Source organism: Lacerta agilis, chromosome 3 (assembly GCF_009819535.1).
Source record: "Lacerta agilis isolate rLacAgi1 chromosome 3, rLacAgi1.pri, whole genome shotgun sequence".
Lineage (NCBI taxonomy): Eukaryota > Metazoa > Chordata > Lepidosauria > Squamata > Lacertidae > Lacerta > Lacerta agilis.
The window spans coordinates 9,412,122-9,426,901 of NC_046314.1; the positions used below are offsets into that span (position 1 = coordinate 9,412,122).

A 14,780-nucleotide genomic window follows, 5' to 3' on the forward strand; every position below is an offset into this window, starting at 1 on the left:
TAAGTGCTAGCTGGCCAGCATATGTTGTTCTGGGAAGACATGTTTTTCCAGGAAAGATTGACCAGCAATACTGATGGGTGGTGTGATGCCCTCTTTGCTTTCCTGTGCTATAGTGCTTGGTTTGACTTTATTGCATTGACATCTGTGCAAGAACCATCTTTGTCTTGTGGCCCACTGTGATCTGGACTAATTGGGGAAAGGATTGCCTGTTTTGAGTACACAGGATAAGCCTTTGAACTCTTCCAGAGTTACCGGTAATTCCTTGGTTTATTTAAAAACAGACGTGATAGCAACATCCCCCCCCCCCCTTGCATGGGTTAGCACTTTTATTTAATTAATGAACAATTTACCAAAGTTGTGCAGGGACTTAAATACCAGACTTTGTTCCTGAAGCTATTGCCCTCTTATTCACTAAAATTAGAAGTAAATGGTAGTACCTGATGGCCTGCTTATGACCATGTGACTTGTGACCTTAAATTGGAATACAAGTACTTGATAGGAGTCAGCAGTATTTATTTGCAGTATTTTAAAATACAAGCATTCTTGTACAAAGCAATAGCATTATTTGACCCATCCGGGGTAAAAAATTGACCAGTTTCACAGACACAGGAGCCACTCACACACAGTGCCTTCGTCTTACCAGGATTCAAGTTCAGCTTGTTTTTCCTCATCCATCTCAACATTGCTTCCAGGCACCAATCCAGGGATTGCATGTCTTCTCCCAATCCAGATGTAATTGAGAGATAGAGCTGAGTGATGACACCTTGCCTCCTAATGACCACTCCTATCACTTTTAGATTTGCATTTCTCAAAACTGCAGCGCCAGTTTCTTCCAGTACAATAAACTTTTGAAACTCCCGTTTCAAAAGCAGCTTATGGTATAGTGGTTTGTTCTTTGCAATGCAAAAGAGATACCCCATTCAGTGCATTTTGTCAAGTGTAAGGTAGATTTCTGTATTATAGCCTTAACTTTTACATATTTGCTAATGTCAGAGGTGGTGAAAACGCTATTTACTATAAGTAAATATGCCTGTTTAAATTAAAGCCATGGCACTCAATGCTCAGAGCTTCCCTGGTGTTTAATACTGGGGGGGGGGAATTGGTTTTAGATTTATTTGAAAGCCTATGATCCATTTTGAAACTTTAAAGTCTTATGATTTTAAACTCATTTAGCTTATGACCAGGATGAATTATCCTTAAGTTGCCTCTCTGTTAAGTATTTGTGACCTGGGTAGGCTTACTTGCAAAATTATGTAATCTGATGTTAAATTGTTTGGCTCATTAACAACTGATTGGGATTATGTGCAGTACAAGTTAATAAATCCTTAGTAGGGCTCAGTCCTCAACATCAACTTTGACAAACTTTTATTTTTCTTTAAACAGTAACACTTTTTGTCAGAATAACAGAAGAGCTATGTAATAGGCTCATCATAACTGCCTGCACTATTCAATTATTTTCATTCCAAGTTAAGTATATGAGACTTGGAAGGAATCATTAGAAATAGTTGCAGAGAAACTAATTGATTCAACGACAAGTTACGCACAGTAGATCAGCAAGTGAGAAACTTAAGCATTAATAATAATAATAATAATAATAATAATAATAATAATAATATATTTGTACCCCGCCCATCTGGCTGGGTCTCCCCAGCCACTCTGGGCGGCTTCCAACAAAGATTAAAAATACATTAAACTGTCACACATTTAAAACTTCCCTAAACACTGAATCAAGTTCCTCATTTGTATCCAATGCCAGATTTGGGATTATCTTTTTGGGGGTAGTGTATTGGGAGTGGCTTTGTACAAAAAGTGATTAACACTCAAGAGCACTCTGAGCTCCACTTTCAAGGGCTCTGTTCTAATTTATTTCCTCTTGAAGCTCATAAATGGTGGTTAGACCAATAAAAGTTACTAGATAATTGCATCACTAAGAATTGCTACTCTGCAAGCTCCATTTCATTGGGGTTGTTGAAAACCAGTAGATTGGCGGATAAAATTAGTTGCATTTTGATCCCGTAAGAAATCAACTAGTTTTGACAAATTTAGGATCCATTTACATCAGTGAGATTCAAGAGTAACTAACTTGGGGCTTGTCTACACCAGAGTTTATTACCTTTTAATTTGCATAGTCCACATGCAATACCCTCAAACAACACCTGTCTCAATGCTTACCTGATAAGGAGATAATCTGAAAAACTGAGGGAAATTGGGTTCTAAATCACTCTCCTCGGGGTCACAGGTGATTTTATTTGGGTGTTTTTGGCAGGGTGACTCAATTTTCACTTTCTGCCATTCCCCTGTCCATGCCCACTACTTCCTTGACGCTCTCATTTTTTTCTGCCTGTGCTCGTAACTATTTCCTGTTTGCTCCTGAACGGAGGTTCTCCCCTCTACCCCGGCCTTTGATCCCTCATGATTTGTAGAAAACCAGAAGACTGCACAAGCAAATTTACAGTTGCTTGACTTGCCCACTTCATAAGTGGGTTTTTAAAACAAAACAAAACAAAAAGCTGTCTGTGCACATGCATTGGCATAAAAGAATCAACAAATTAGAAGGTAGGGACACACCCCAAAGGGAACACCTACCCGGTATTAGTTGTTTCTCATACACAGATTCAAATATACCGGTAGGCATTTGTGGACCACACTAGCCTCATGTGAATGGAGCAAAAGTAGATTAACAGCTAATTAATGCTCAAATGTGGACAATCTCTTGGTATCAATTCAACCCAATTTATGCTTCAGATAGCATAGGTTATGTATGCAATTGTAGTGTTTGGTGGATTCAGCCCATGATTGATGATCTGGCTAAGCAGTTTGGAGTGGGATTAGATGTTTTTCGTTGCTTACCTTTGGTTAACTACATATCCACTTTAACATACTAATAAGTTACCTGCGTTCAGTAACTTGTGGCATCTAACTGCTTCTTCTCTTCCTTCCTTTTTGTCACCCTGCAGTGTTCTGTGCCAAGGTCTTTGTGGCTAGGCTGCTCCAACCTGGTAGAGAGCATGTGCGCACTGAGATGCCTGCAGAGCATGCCCAGTGTCAGATGTCTCCAGGTGCCTTTCTTCTTTCTTGTTGTAAATGTGTTATGCTTATGCTGTGGTCATTGTTAAAATCTCGCTGGGTTCAATTTAAATATTCTGAATGTTTTCTGTATGATCCTCTTCAGTTTTTGTAGGAGCCCTCCTTAAGAGGGCTCTGCATGATAAAACTCATAATTTGAAAGTAGTACGCATTTTGCTCTACCTGTTGCCTCCAGTTGCGATGCAAATAAGGCTTGCATGCTGCCTGTTTTTGTTTGTGAGTTTCTACACTAAAATCATTGGAATAATTGATGAAGGGTGGTGTGAAAATACAAAATAAATCAATAAATCCGCCAAGCAAACACATTGATACATCAGTTTAATTCCTTTCTCGACTACGTTGAATCCTCCATGTACTGTATACAGCAAATGTTCCTGAGAAAGTTTTTGTAATGTTCAGAGAGAAGAGATTTTTAGATGGAAGAAATCAGGGGCTCTTTTCTGCCAGCGTTAAAATTCTTACAATAGTGCTAGCATGGAACCCAGTTAAATGCCTTGAGCTTCTTTCAAATGAATGAATTTATTTCTTTTTAATTGTGGAGCTCGAGAGCATGTGTAAATAGCAAGATCACTAGCTCTGGTTTCTCTTCACAATGGCACATTTAGTTTTGTATAGGTATTGCTAAATAATAGCATCTAGTAGTGGCGTTTTTTAATTTTTGAGGGCTTTATTTGTGGAAATAGCTGAACTAAGTATGGGAATTCAAGGATTTCACTGTGTGGGCTTAATTGGTCTTTCGCAAGTATGAAAAAGAACTTTCTCCTAAGTTAGGCCACAGCAGGTGGATGGGACTTGTATTTGTGCTTTGAGATTTGAGGCAGCCCTCTTCTCTCTCTCTGTCTCTCCCTCCCCAACCCCTGCATCTCAAAATGCTCGAGGAGAATAACTATTGTTTTTAGGGATGTTTTTTTCTGTGGACCCTAATAAATCTCATAAATATGAGTTGCCCCAAGTCTTCTGAAACATGAATCCTCTATGCCCACGTAGAATAGTGGAATGTTGATCATAATGTAAATCTGTAATGGTAAGGTCCGTGGCAATACTCCGACCTGTCTTTTTACAGGTTTATTGTGCATACTATTTACAGTGCAGAGCTACAAGTACATGTCTGTATCAGTCACTCGCAAAATCCGGGAGTGGCCCCTTCCAGCTGTGACCCCAACATAAGAGTTTCGGTATCCCAAATCTCCACCTCCCTTCCTTGCGTTTCACCCCTCTGCGCACTTGGGGCACCGGAAATGGTGTGCCTCCCTCCTCGCCTGCTGAGTGAGGGGAGTGCAGGGTCTCTCCAACATCCCCAGAGCCTCTGCTCTCAAGACCTGGAGCTGCCTACCCCTCCCCACTGGAGACCTTACTGTTTTCTCCGCTGGAAGAGGAGGTGCTGCTGGTCGGTCAGGTGGGGCCGGGGCTCTCTGTAGCATCCCGAGAGCCCTTCCACCACCCTGCGCTGAGCCGGGGACAGTTCCCTGACAGTAATTCTCTATGTTGGATGCAAATTGTATGTGACATACTGGATTTGACATGGTGATTTGGTGTGTTGTATGGAGGCTTTCCTGGAAATGTAAGGATACAGCCCTCCTTCTTCCGTGAGTCATACAGTATGAGTCATACAGATAAAGAAATCAAATAGGTTTCCAGTCTAAATTGTTAACCAGACCACAACGAAATACTAACATTTGTTTTCTTTCTCTCTAGCTTATTTGCACCTAGGTTATTGATATGAGACTTTACTAAAAAAAAACAAAAAACCCAACAACAACCAGACAATTGGTGTTTTTTGTGGATGCTTCCACCAGTGTCATTCCTTCGGACCCATATCTCAAACCCCCCGTGTTACATGACCTCCCTGGATATTGGCAGAACTAAAACCTTTAAAATACAGCTATTGACCCTCATACAGTGGTACCTCAGTTTATGAACTTAATCCGTTCTGGAAGTCTGTTCTTAAACCGAAACCATTCTTAAACTGAGGATCGCTTTCCCTAATGAGGCCTCCTGCCGCCAGTGCCCTTCCACTGTTCGGCTTCCGTTCTTAGACCAAGGTAAAGTTCGCAAACCGGGACACTACTTCCGGTTTTGTGGAGTTCGTAATCCGAATCGTTCGTAAACAGGGCTGTTCTTAAACCGAGCTACCACTCTATTTCATTTAGTTATCATATTCTGTGTAAATAAAATAGATTTCCTTCTGTATATTCTCTCTTCAGATGGCTCTCTTCTTCAGTAAGGTTATAGAAATGTTAAAGCAGCCAGAAAGCTGTCCCATTGTCATTCTTAACATCACTGGGATAGCTCAGTTAGTAGATCATGAGACTTTTAATCTCGAGGTCATGGGTTTGAGTCCCACATTGGGTAAATAGATTGCTGCATTGCAGGGGGTTGGACTAGATGACCCTCGTTGTTCCTTCTAACTATGCTTCCATTGCAGAAGTGCTTATCAGCAGTTAAATTATGTGTTAGAGAAATGCAAATATAATCCATTATTTGGTATCTTGATATGGTAGAAATATAATACCACACTATCTCTTGAAAGTAAGTGTACAAGGTAATGTTTGAGTCTGCTTTGTAGCACTGGTAGCCTGCACTGAAAAGTACACCTTATGCAAAATGTCCGCTATGTATAGAAAATAGTGGCACAGGAGTAAATAACTGATGTTATATTTTTGAACTGACACCTTCTAGCTGTGTTAAACATCAGATAATAAACTTGTTACATATCAAGGGGAAAAATATTCTCTATTTTCAGTCATTACAAAGGAAATAGTAAACTAAATATCAATTTTGGGGTTGACCAGCAGAACTTTTATCCATTGGATGGCCAAATCTTTGAAGACTACTTCTGCTAGTGTATGGGAGGCTTGTATGTTAATTTCCTGACTACCGTAAATTCAGCAAACGTCAAAAATTGAATTAACACATACCAGGCAGTTACAGGGAACCAGGCAGAGAGCCTTCTTCATAGGGGCACCCTCCCTGTGGAACACCCTCCCTTCAGATGTCAAGGAGATAAAGAATTCACAACCTTTAAAAGACATCTGAAGGCAGTACTGTTTGGGGAGGTTTTTAATGCTTGAAGTTTTTATTATGTTTTTAGATATGCTGTAAGCTGCCCAGAGTGGCTGAGGAAACCCAGCCAGATGGGTGGGGTATAAATAATAAATTTGATGATGATGATGATGATGATGATTATTATTATAACTGATATGTGTTGGACCACACATGATAAATCCACCCTTGATCATTACCTGAAAATGCATGAGCCTGCCCTTGAAATATGTATGGCTATGTTATTTGGTGGAAGTCTATTGCAAGCATGCTTCAGAGTTTGGGATGCTATGGATGACAATACAGGACTGCTTAGCAATGTGAGATTGTATGCATGAAAAGCAACCTTCTATTATCACTCTCCTTCTTTGTAAATGATTATCTTTTTATTATAATTGCTTAGCTATGTATCTAAGCCTTAGCTCTCATCATCTCTCTTATCTGTGAGCTTATGTCATATTTGTGTATTAAATAAATTGATCTCTGTACATGACGCTCTGTACATAACAAGGAAGGTGTCATTTGACTGAGAGAAAACTACAGAACCAGAGTTTTTATGGTGTCATTCTCTGTGGTGTAACATTGAAGTGTTTTGAGACCTTTTCTGTGTGTTTTTAAACACAAATCTGTAGAGTGGAGTAAATTGTGAAGATGGCCAGCTATTCAGAATAGTAAAATTCAAAGAAGATTCTTCCCCTAAGGATCTTTCAAAATTGGGCAAGAGAATGCAAAATAAAATTCAGTGCTGATCATAAATAAATGGCATTTGGAACCATTATTCCTACACATTCACCCCCAAGTGCACACACAGATATCTTAATTGACTTTGATAAATACTTTGCGGTCATTTGAAAATGTCAACTTTGAGCAGTGTGAAAATGTCAACTTTAAGCAGTGTGATGATGAAGAAAGCAAATGTAATATAAAGAATTTGAGAACACATAAAAAGCAAGCAATTACCATCTTAGTTGTAGATTATTAGAATCGTAGGTACAATTTGGCTACATGTACCTGCATTTAGTTGACATTGCTTTACCTCAAACAGTATATCATGTAGTTGGGAAAATTATGTTTAAGAAAGGTGTCTCCAGTGGTGAATGGTGTCCAGTATGGCTAGAGAATAGCTTTATTTAGGGGTTGTTAGCTGTGGCGGGTGGCGCTGTGGGGGACGCAGGTGGCGCTGTGGGTTAAACCACAGAGTCTAGGGCTTGCCGATCAGAAGGTCAGCAGTTCGAATCCCCGCAACGGGGTGAGCTCCCGTTGCTTGGTCCCTGCTCCTGCCAACCTAGCAGTTGGAAAGCACGTCAAAGGGCAAATAGATAAATAGGTACCACTCCGGTGGGAAGGTAAACAGCGTTTCCATGTGCTGCTCTGGTTCGCCAGAAGCGGCTTAGTCATGCTGGCCACATGACCTGGAAGCTGAACGCCGGCTCCCTTGGCCAATAAAACGAGATGAGCGCCGTAACCCCAGAGTCGTCCACGACTTGACCTAATGGTCAGGGGTCCCTTTAGCTTTACCTAGCTGTGGTAGTCAGAAGTGCCAGCTTCTGAGCTTCAGTGTATTGTTGGGTGGTTTCTAATGGGAAGTTCGTTTTATAGCATTCTACAGACCTGTTGCAAGTCTTGATGACTATTAATCTCTGTACTAGATTTGTTACTACCGTATGTCTGTGTTGTCTCTGAGCTCTTAGCCCTTAAATACTGTATAAGGCAGTCTTGCGAAGAAACAAATCAATGGTCTGCCTGCCCTTGTCATAGGGCATAGCTTAAGGTGATCTGTTTGGGTGGTACTTCACATCAGAAGCTAATTGCAGTGCTGTTTTCACACTCTTTGATCTGGGCTGTATCTACATTTATTTTCCCTGCTGTAATGTGCCCATGTGAAAGACAGAGATGCAGTTTTAAATGCGTACCTCTTTTAAAAAATTGGTTTATGGCCATACTGGAAGATGGATATACAATTGCAGCTTAAGCACATTTTTAGCCCTCCCACCATTTCCCCATAGTGTTGTATACATTTGGGAATGGTCTCTTGCACTTTTTAAACTTTTATTGACATGTGGTTGGAAAACCTTGTCACTTTTCAGTTGCCTCAGTTCCAGTTTCTTCTGCCACAATTGAAGCTGCTTGGAACTGCAGGTGGATTTTGTTTTTCCTGTTCAATAGGTCATGCACACTGCTGCTTAGCAATACTTTTAAAAAGAAAAAGAGAGAGAAGTCATTGGTGAATCTGATTTCAGCAGTTTCTGCTGAGCAGAAGTTGGACAATGAACTAAGGACTCAGCTAGATTGGTAAAGAAAAAGTGTAACACTGTGACATCAGATGGCGCTGTGGAACCCCGTCTTTCCCTACCGGATTTCCCTGTATGAGTTTACAACATGTTAACTGAATCGCTTCTTTGACGTCTCTGGATTCAGCCTAAATGGCAATGGGGTGCATTAGAAACATCTATGTGAGATTTCATCAGAATCCAGATTGGTTTTTACCAGGATTGGTAGGTGGGAAGGAGTGGCTTTATCTGCAAAAGCTGAAAGGAATCTATTTAAGGCAGGGAAGACAGTAAGTTGTGACCTGGGTAGTTTGCATTAACAGAAATGGTGAAAGATTCCTGAGTGATGATGAAAACAATAAAAGGCACGTGTGATTTCAGCATCAGAAATACTTTTTTCTTTTCATAAAGACTTTCTGAAGCCACCATAGTTTTTTTCTACCAGCTAATACTCTCCAGCCTGTTCCAACTGAAGTTTGTCCAGTCTCCTTTTTGGTCCTGTTTCAGTTTTAGATCATATGCCTTCTGGGCAGCAATTATATTGGTTTCATGGCTTTGCACACTGCCTGACACCTCAGTGCTAAATAAATATTTTAAAATAGTAAAGTGCTCTAAACAGCAAAGAAATACAGGAATTAAATCCAAAGCAAGTAGTTGTTTTTATCCTTGGTTTCGAGGTGTGTGTGAGTAAAGTTGGGAGGTGCTGAGCGATAACCTGGTATTCTACCTTGTAGCTAACTTGATGTTCTACTGACCTACATTTGCCTCAGCCGTTGCGTGACAAAACTAGGTCAACTTCAGTTTCAGTTCCTAGGTTTTGTCCCATTCGGGAAAGAGGGGTGTTGCTTTCCTCAAGTTTCAAATACAACAGAGAGGAAGATGAATAGAAAATTCTGTGCACTGAAAAACAAAAGAGAGTATTTTACAGGTGCTCAGGCAAGATATTTAGTCTTAATCTAAGTTAGTATACATTGTGTATGTAGAGTTTTGTGTATTTCTTTTAACAGTGTTTTTCTTAAAAAGCCAGGGTCAAACTTCGAATGGCCAGGTCCCATTTTGTTCCCCAAAGTGGTAAAAAGTCTCTCACTTTAAATTATTGCAACGGTATTGGACTGTTCATATTATGCTGAACAAAACTGAACTGCTGTTATGTCTGCCCCATTTGGCTGGCTGTTTGGGCAGGAAGCATGCTTTTATATGGCTCATTCATGCTTTTCGCTCGCTCATGCGAGACCCTGGATGAATGAATGTGCTGTCCCCACCCCCAAAGGCTTTGATACCGTGGTGAGGGCCCCTTCAGTACGGTGGTGTTTAGGCTGACAATTCTCTTTGCACTTTTGTGTTTCTGTGTTTGTTTGGCGCTTGCTCCCCAAATTAAAATAGAAGGTTGAAGAAATGTAAAATTTAGGAAGATAAAATCAACTGTAGGCAGATGATCAAGATTAGGAAAAAAGTAAATTGTTTTAGGGGGAAAGGTCAGTTTTATGCATAGCACCTTTTATTGCACTGGTTTTGGCCACTGTGATATAATGGGTAGTGTTGGACTTCGATTCAGGAAACCTGCAGACGAAATCTCCACTAAGTCATTTCACCATTACCTTTCACTCTGAAGATCAAATGAAAGAACCCACTATATGTTGCCCCGAAGTCATAAAAGCTTGGGTGTGATTCAGATGTAATGAACTGGATAATGGGATTGCAGTCGAAAATGTACTTTTATTGGATAATGTTAAGGAACTTTTAGACCTCTACCCCGTTCCCACTTCTCAACTACAAATATATACCTTCTTCTTTTTTACTGCTAGTTTGCGAGCAAGCATGATACATACTCAAAACAAAATAAAATTAAAAATTCCTTCCAGTAGCACCTTGGAGACCAACGTAAATTTGTTCTTGGTATGAGCTTTCGTGTGCATGCACACTTCTTCAGATATACAGAAAATGGTATCCATTTGTGTCCTCTTAATCAGTTGTGGCAGAATACTCTTTGAACCAACAGAGGCTTCAGTGAATGGAAAGCGGGGTGGGTACAGACAATTTTCTCTGATCCCACTTTCCCTCTTGCAGCTCCCTGTGCCAGGCCAATACGTTCCAGAGGGTTGGGGGACCCTTTGGAACAGCAATGAGACGTGATGCAAGGGCCTGCAGGAGAAAAGAGGGAATTTGTGACCCCCCCTTATTGCTCAGAGGCACCTCTAATTGATCAAAGAACCTTCCATCAATGGCGGGACACAGTTGGATACAATCCAGAAAGCTTGAATTTAATTCTTTCTCTTCTACCTGCATTTGAAACCTCATGTCTGTCAATCCCCTCTTCTGTGTTCGAAAATAATACTCATATGCAAAAAGGCTTGAGGTTGCATTCTTCTGTACTTTGAAGACTGGTTAGGGTGTTAATATTTATAAAACGTATTTAACTATATGTGTTGGATTTGATATAAATGGCTAAAAGTGTTACTTGTCCTTTTGGGATTTGTGTTGCTTTACTGAGTTAGTAGTTATGATTCTCAAGAGACCCTTTATTCCTGTTTGCTAGGAAAGACTGCATAGAGTGAGTAAAACTTGCAGTTAGGCATTTCCACTCCATTCTTTCTCTTATAATCATGCACCAAAAATTAAGATTATTCAGCACTTACATCACATTTTTAATTGCAGGGAATCTGGTTTTGAAAAGGTCATGACATCCTGGATTTTGTTTCTCCTGAATGTTGTAGGATTTTTTTTAAAAAAACAGTAAGGTGCAGTTCTAAAAGGCACATTTCTTGTAAAGATACATTTTTTTTTTGCCCAAGCTTTTCCTGACCTATAAGATCAGACCCTATTTTTGTCTCTATAAATTCCCTGAATTCTTGTTTGTTTTCTTATATGCTCTTATACTACTATTTTGCTGGGTTTATGTTGTATATTGTTTTAGTTATATTCTTTGCAGTTTTGTGTTGTACAGTATTGAGATATTTTTGAAAAAGTATTATACCGTTTATAAATGTTTTAAATAAGAATAAATAAAATATTTTCCTTCCCCTCTGTTGTTTTCACCTGGTGCCTGAAGATATGTAATGGATACGCCAGGCAAGCCTCTACCGGGCGATCAAAGCAGTTTCTGTGCCAAAACCAGGCCGAAAGCTCCACTGACATGGAACTACGAAATCAGTTGAGAAAAATAAGTTCTATCCCTCGCACTTACAGTCTGCAAGATTTGTCACAGCTGTCTATGACAGCTAGTGATGATGCCTGTAATTGCAATGATTTGCAGCACACACAAAAAATGAATTTTAGTGCACGTGCTGTTTTGGAGATCAGGGCCATTTCATTGCCTGGAAGCTTTCCAACATTATGTTTCAGTTGGACTTCACATGTTAAAAGTATTTTGCAAACCTTAGGGCAGACTCAGCCAAAGTTGACCCTCCAGCTGTTTGTGGACTACAATTCCCACCATCCCTAACCACTGGTCGTGTTAGCTAGGGATGATGGGAGTTGTAGTCCCAAAACAGCTAGAGGGCCAAGTTTGGCCATGCCTGCCGTAGGGCTTTAATCCACAATCTTGGGTTCAATTTTTCACTTATTCAAACTTCATGCATTTGGGGAAAGTGCTTCCACATCACGCACATAAGAGTGGCAGTGTCACCCTCGGAGGGTGCCACTTCAGGGGGTCATCACTTCCTTGCCCAAGGAAGCAGGTGGAAAGTCACCCTCCCCATGCACAACCAGCAGGTGTTTGGATTTTACCCATTCTCTCTCTTGATGGCAGCAGCTCTTCTGGTAAAAAGTGCCTTTGGAGACTAATTGCATAGATAGTAAGGAAGAGTTGCTACTCCGGTATATAATTAAATGTGTGTTTATAAGAAACCTGGTGCATACAAAATGGCAGATATTGTGTTTACTGTATGCCAATGAATAGTGTTGGACAGTGACCTTTGAAAGCAGTTGTTTATTTTGCTTCAAAGCCTTAGGGAGCTGTTGTGTACAAGAATAATGAGAAGGAACAAAATCAAAACACTGCATGGGAAAGTATGTTATGTTCACAAATCGTTCAGATTTTCAGGTAGTGGGGCCGAAACAAGCTGCTTAAGTTTATTGATTAAGCTTCCTTGGCATATTTTGATCCATGTCTCCGCCCTGTTGATGACGATTGTAAGAAATTAGGCTTTGCAGATCACAGTGCCTGCCACCGAGGAAGAGAAGAATAAAGGAAAGGGAGATCAAGAACCAGAAGCACAAAATAGCTGAATATAGATTAGCAACACAGCCTATGTTTCAATATTTGGACTTAGAAACAAGGTGGTTGTAGTAATGGCCCAATGGATGTGCGCTCCCCCACCCACGGTCCAATTCTTGCACTACATATTTTAGGCAGTAAGTTGGTTCAATAGTAAGTTGTGGCCTAAAAGAAACAGAAGTACTGTACCATATTTTTCCGGGTCTAAGACAATGTTTTGTTGCGGCGGTGACCTCCCCTACAAAAGCCAAACAACTCCACTCTAAGAAGCTTAACAACTTTGGGTGATACAGTGGATGCTCAGGTTGCGAACACGATCCGTGTGGGAGGTGCATTCGCAACCCGCAGCATTCACAACCTGCAGCGTTTACAACTCACGCTGCTGTGTCTGCGCACGCACGTGATGCAATTCAGCACTTCTGTGCATGCGCAAAGTGCGATTTAGTGTTTCTGTGCATGCACAAGCGCCGAAACCCGGAAGTAACCCATTCCGTTACTTCCGGGTTTGGCGCGGAGCGCAACCCAAAAAGACGTAACCCACAGTGGCCGTAACATGAGGTATGACTGTATCTGCAGAAAAAGCTCAACAACTCAAGGGCAATCTCCCCCCCCCCCAAAAAAAGCTTAACAACTCAAGAAATAGTTATTTTTAAATTTTTGCTTCAAAAAAATAGTAATGGGGTCGTCTTATAGATGGGGTCATCTTATACACAGAAAAAATATGATAACTTTTGCAACAGTTATGTGGCTGTTCTTTGAATACAGAGCCAGAGGTTTGGAGAGAAAAGAAAATTAATCTAGAACAAATTTAGATAGAAGACAAAGTAAAGATGTATTTTCTATTGAAAGTGCAGAGAAAACAAGAAATAGTGGGTACCAGTGGAGGGAGGAAAATAGTGTGTCTGGTAAATTTTGAGAAGTACCGGTATATTCTCAATTTATTGTCTTAAGATGCACCATCTGAGGAGAGCCCTTGGCTGGTATGTAGACTCAGGATCCCAGCTCTTGTTCTTTACAGGTAGACTAGTTTGGATGAGGTATGCTTATTGATACCTGAAAATGGTAGATCTTAACTAAGGCCTGGTTCTTGATTTTGACATATTAAAATTTAATCTATAATGTGGTTTTGCTGCTTAGTTGAGCCAGTTCTAGATTAGATGAGGTATTCGTGGATACCTTGCCACTCTTCAGTTGTATTCTTCATCATATGAGAGTACAATAACTGATGGTCTCTGTAGCTAGTCATATAAAACATTTAATAGAACAACATGCTTAAGATTCACAAATGTGTTAAATAGTTTTTAGACTATACAGTTCCGTTGTTAACCACAAAATATGAATAGTTAGTACCTTTGGTTTGCTAAATGGGCTTCCCTTTTTTCACTTCTATATTTTTCATGGTAGTTTGACAAGGATCCTTCGTTATTTCACTTTCCAGAGGCCTTCATGCCTTTTACTTCCTGTTGTTAGATCAGATGGTGCTGGTGCTGTGCTGGCCACAGAAAGTAAGAATTCCATAATTTCTTGTGGTATTTAATGGACTTACAAATGGCATTTGTCAGATCGCCTATGCAGGGGTGCCCAAACTTTTTTCAAAGAGGGCCAGATTTGATGAAGTGAACATGCGTGACGGCCGACCAAATTTGTTGAACTTTTTTAGGATTGAAGTTGTTGAGCTTTTTTGGGAATTAACTTTTTTTAAGGATTAAACTGCCACAGGGTCCAGATAAAACCAGCCGGGGGGCCGCATTAGGGCCCTGAAACGGACTTTGGACATGCCTGGCCTAGTGAAATTTAAAATTACATCCTTGATGTATGGATAGATTCGTGTGCATGCAGTCTCCAGGCTGTTGCCCCTGTGTTTTTCCCCAAGTTGTGTTGTGCTTTCAAGATTGATCATACAGTTTTCTTCCTCCTTGCCTTAAAGGACCACGTGCCAAAATGCTGAAGGGAGTCAGAAAGCCTCACATGTAAACAGTGGCAGCAGTATGGTACCTGCCTTGGGATTTCTTCCTTCCAGTTGTGGAGCGTATATCTCTAAGTGTGGGGAGTGTGTCTTGTTCCCACTTAGCAGGCACTCTTTGGGGAGCAGTCTGGTCCATTCATCCAGATCATGCACTGCCTTTGCACTGACATGTACATGCTGGGGATTGGTTACTTTCCTC

General features: G+C 40.5%; 1 protein-coding gene across 6 annotated transcripts in view; it reads left to right on the forward strand.

The window, feature by feature from the left end:
- The window catches only part of FBXW11 (F-box and WD repeat domain containing 11), a 77,652-nt gene that overhangs the window by 25,359 nt on the left and 37,513 nt on the right, over positions 1-14,780 (forward strand). For 3 of the 6 annotated variants that reach the window (XM_033142812.1, XM_033142814.1, XM_033142813.1), the window contains one exon: positions 2,958-3,059. The exons of the other annotated variants lie outside the window; for them this stretch is intronic. In XM_033142812.1, the coding sequence (XP_032998703.1) occupies positions 2,958-3,059 (102 nt within the window). The remainder of the gene's footprint in view (positions 1-2,957; positions 3,060-14,780) is intronic. 6 annotated transcript variants of the gene reach the window in all.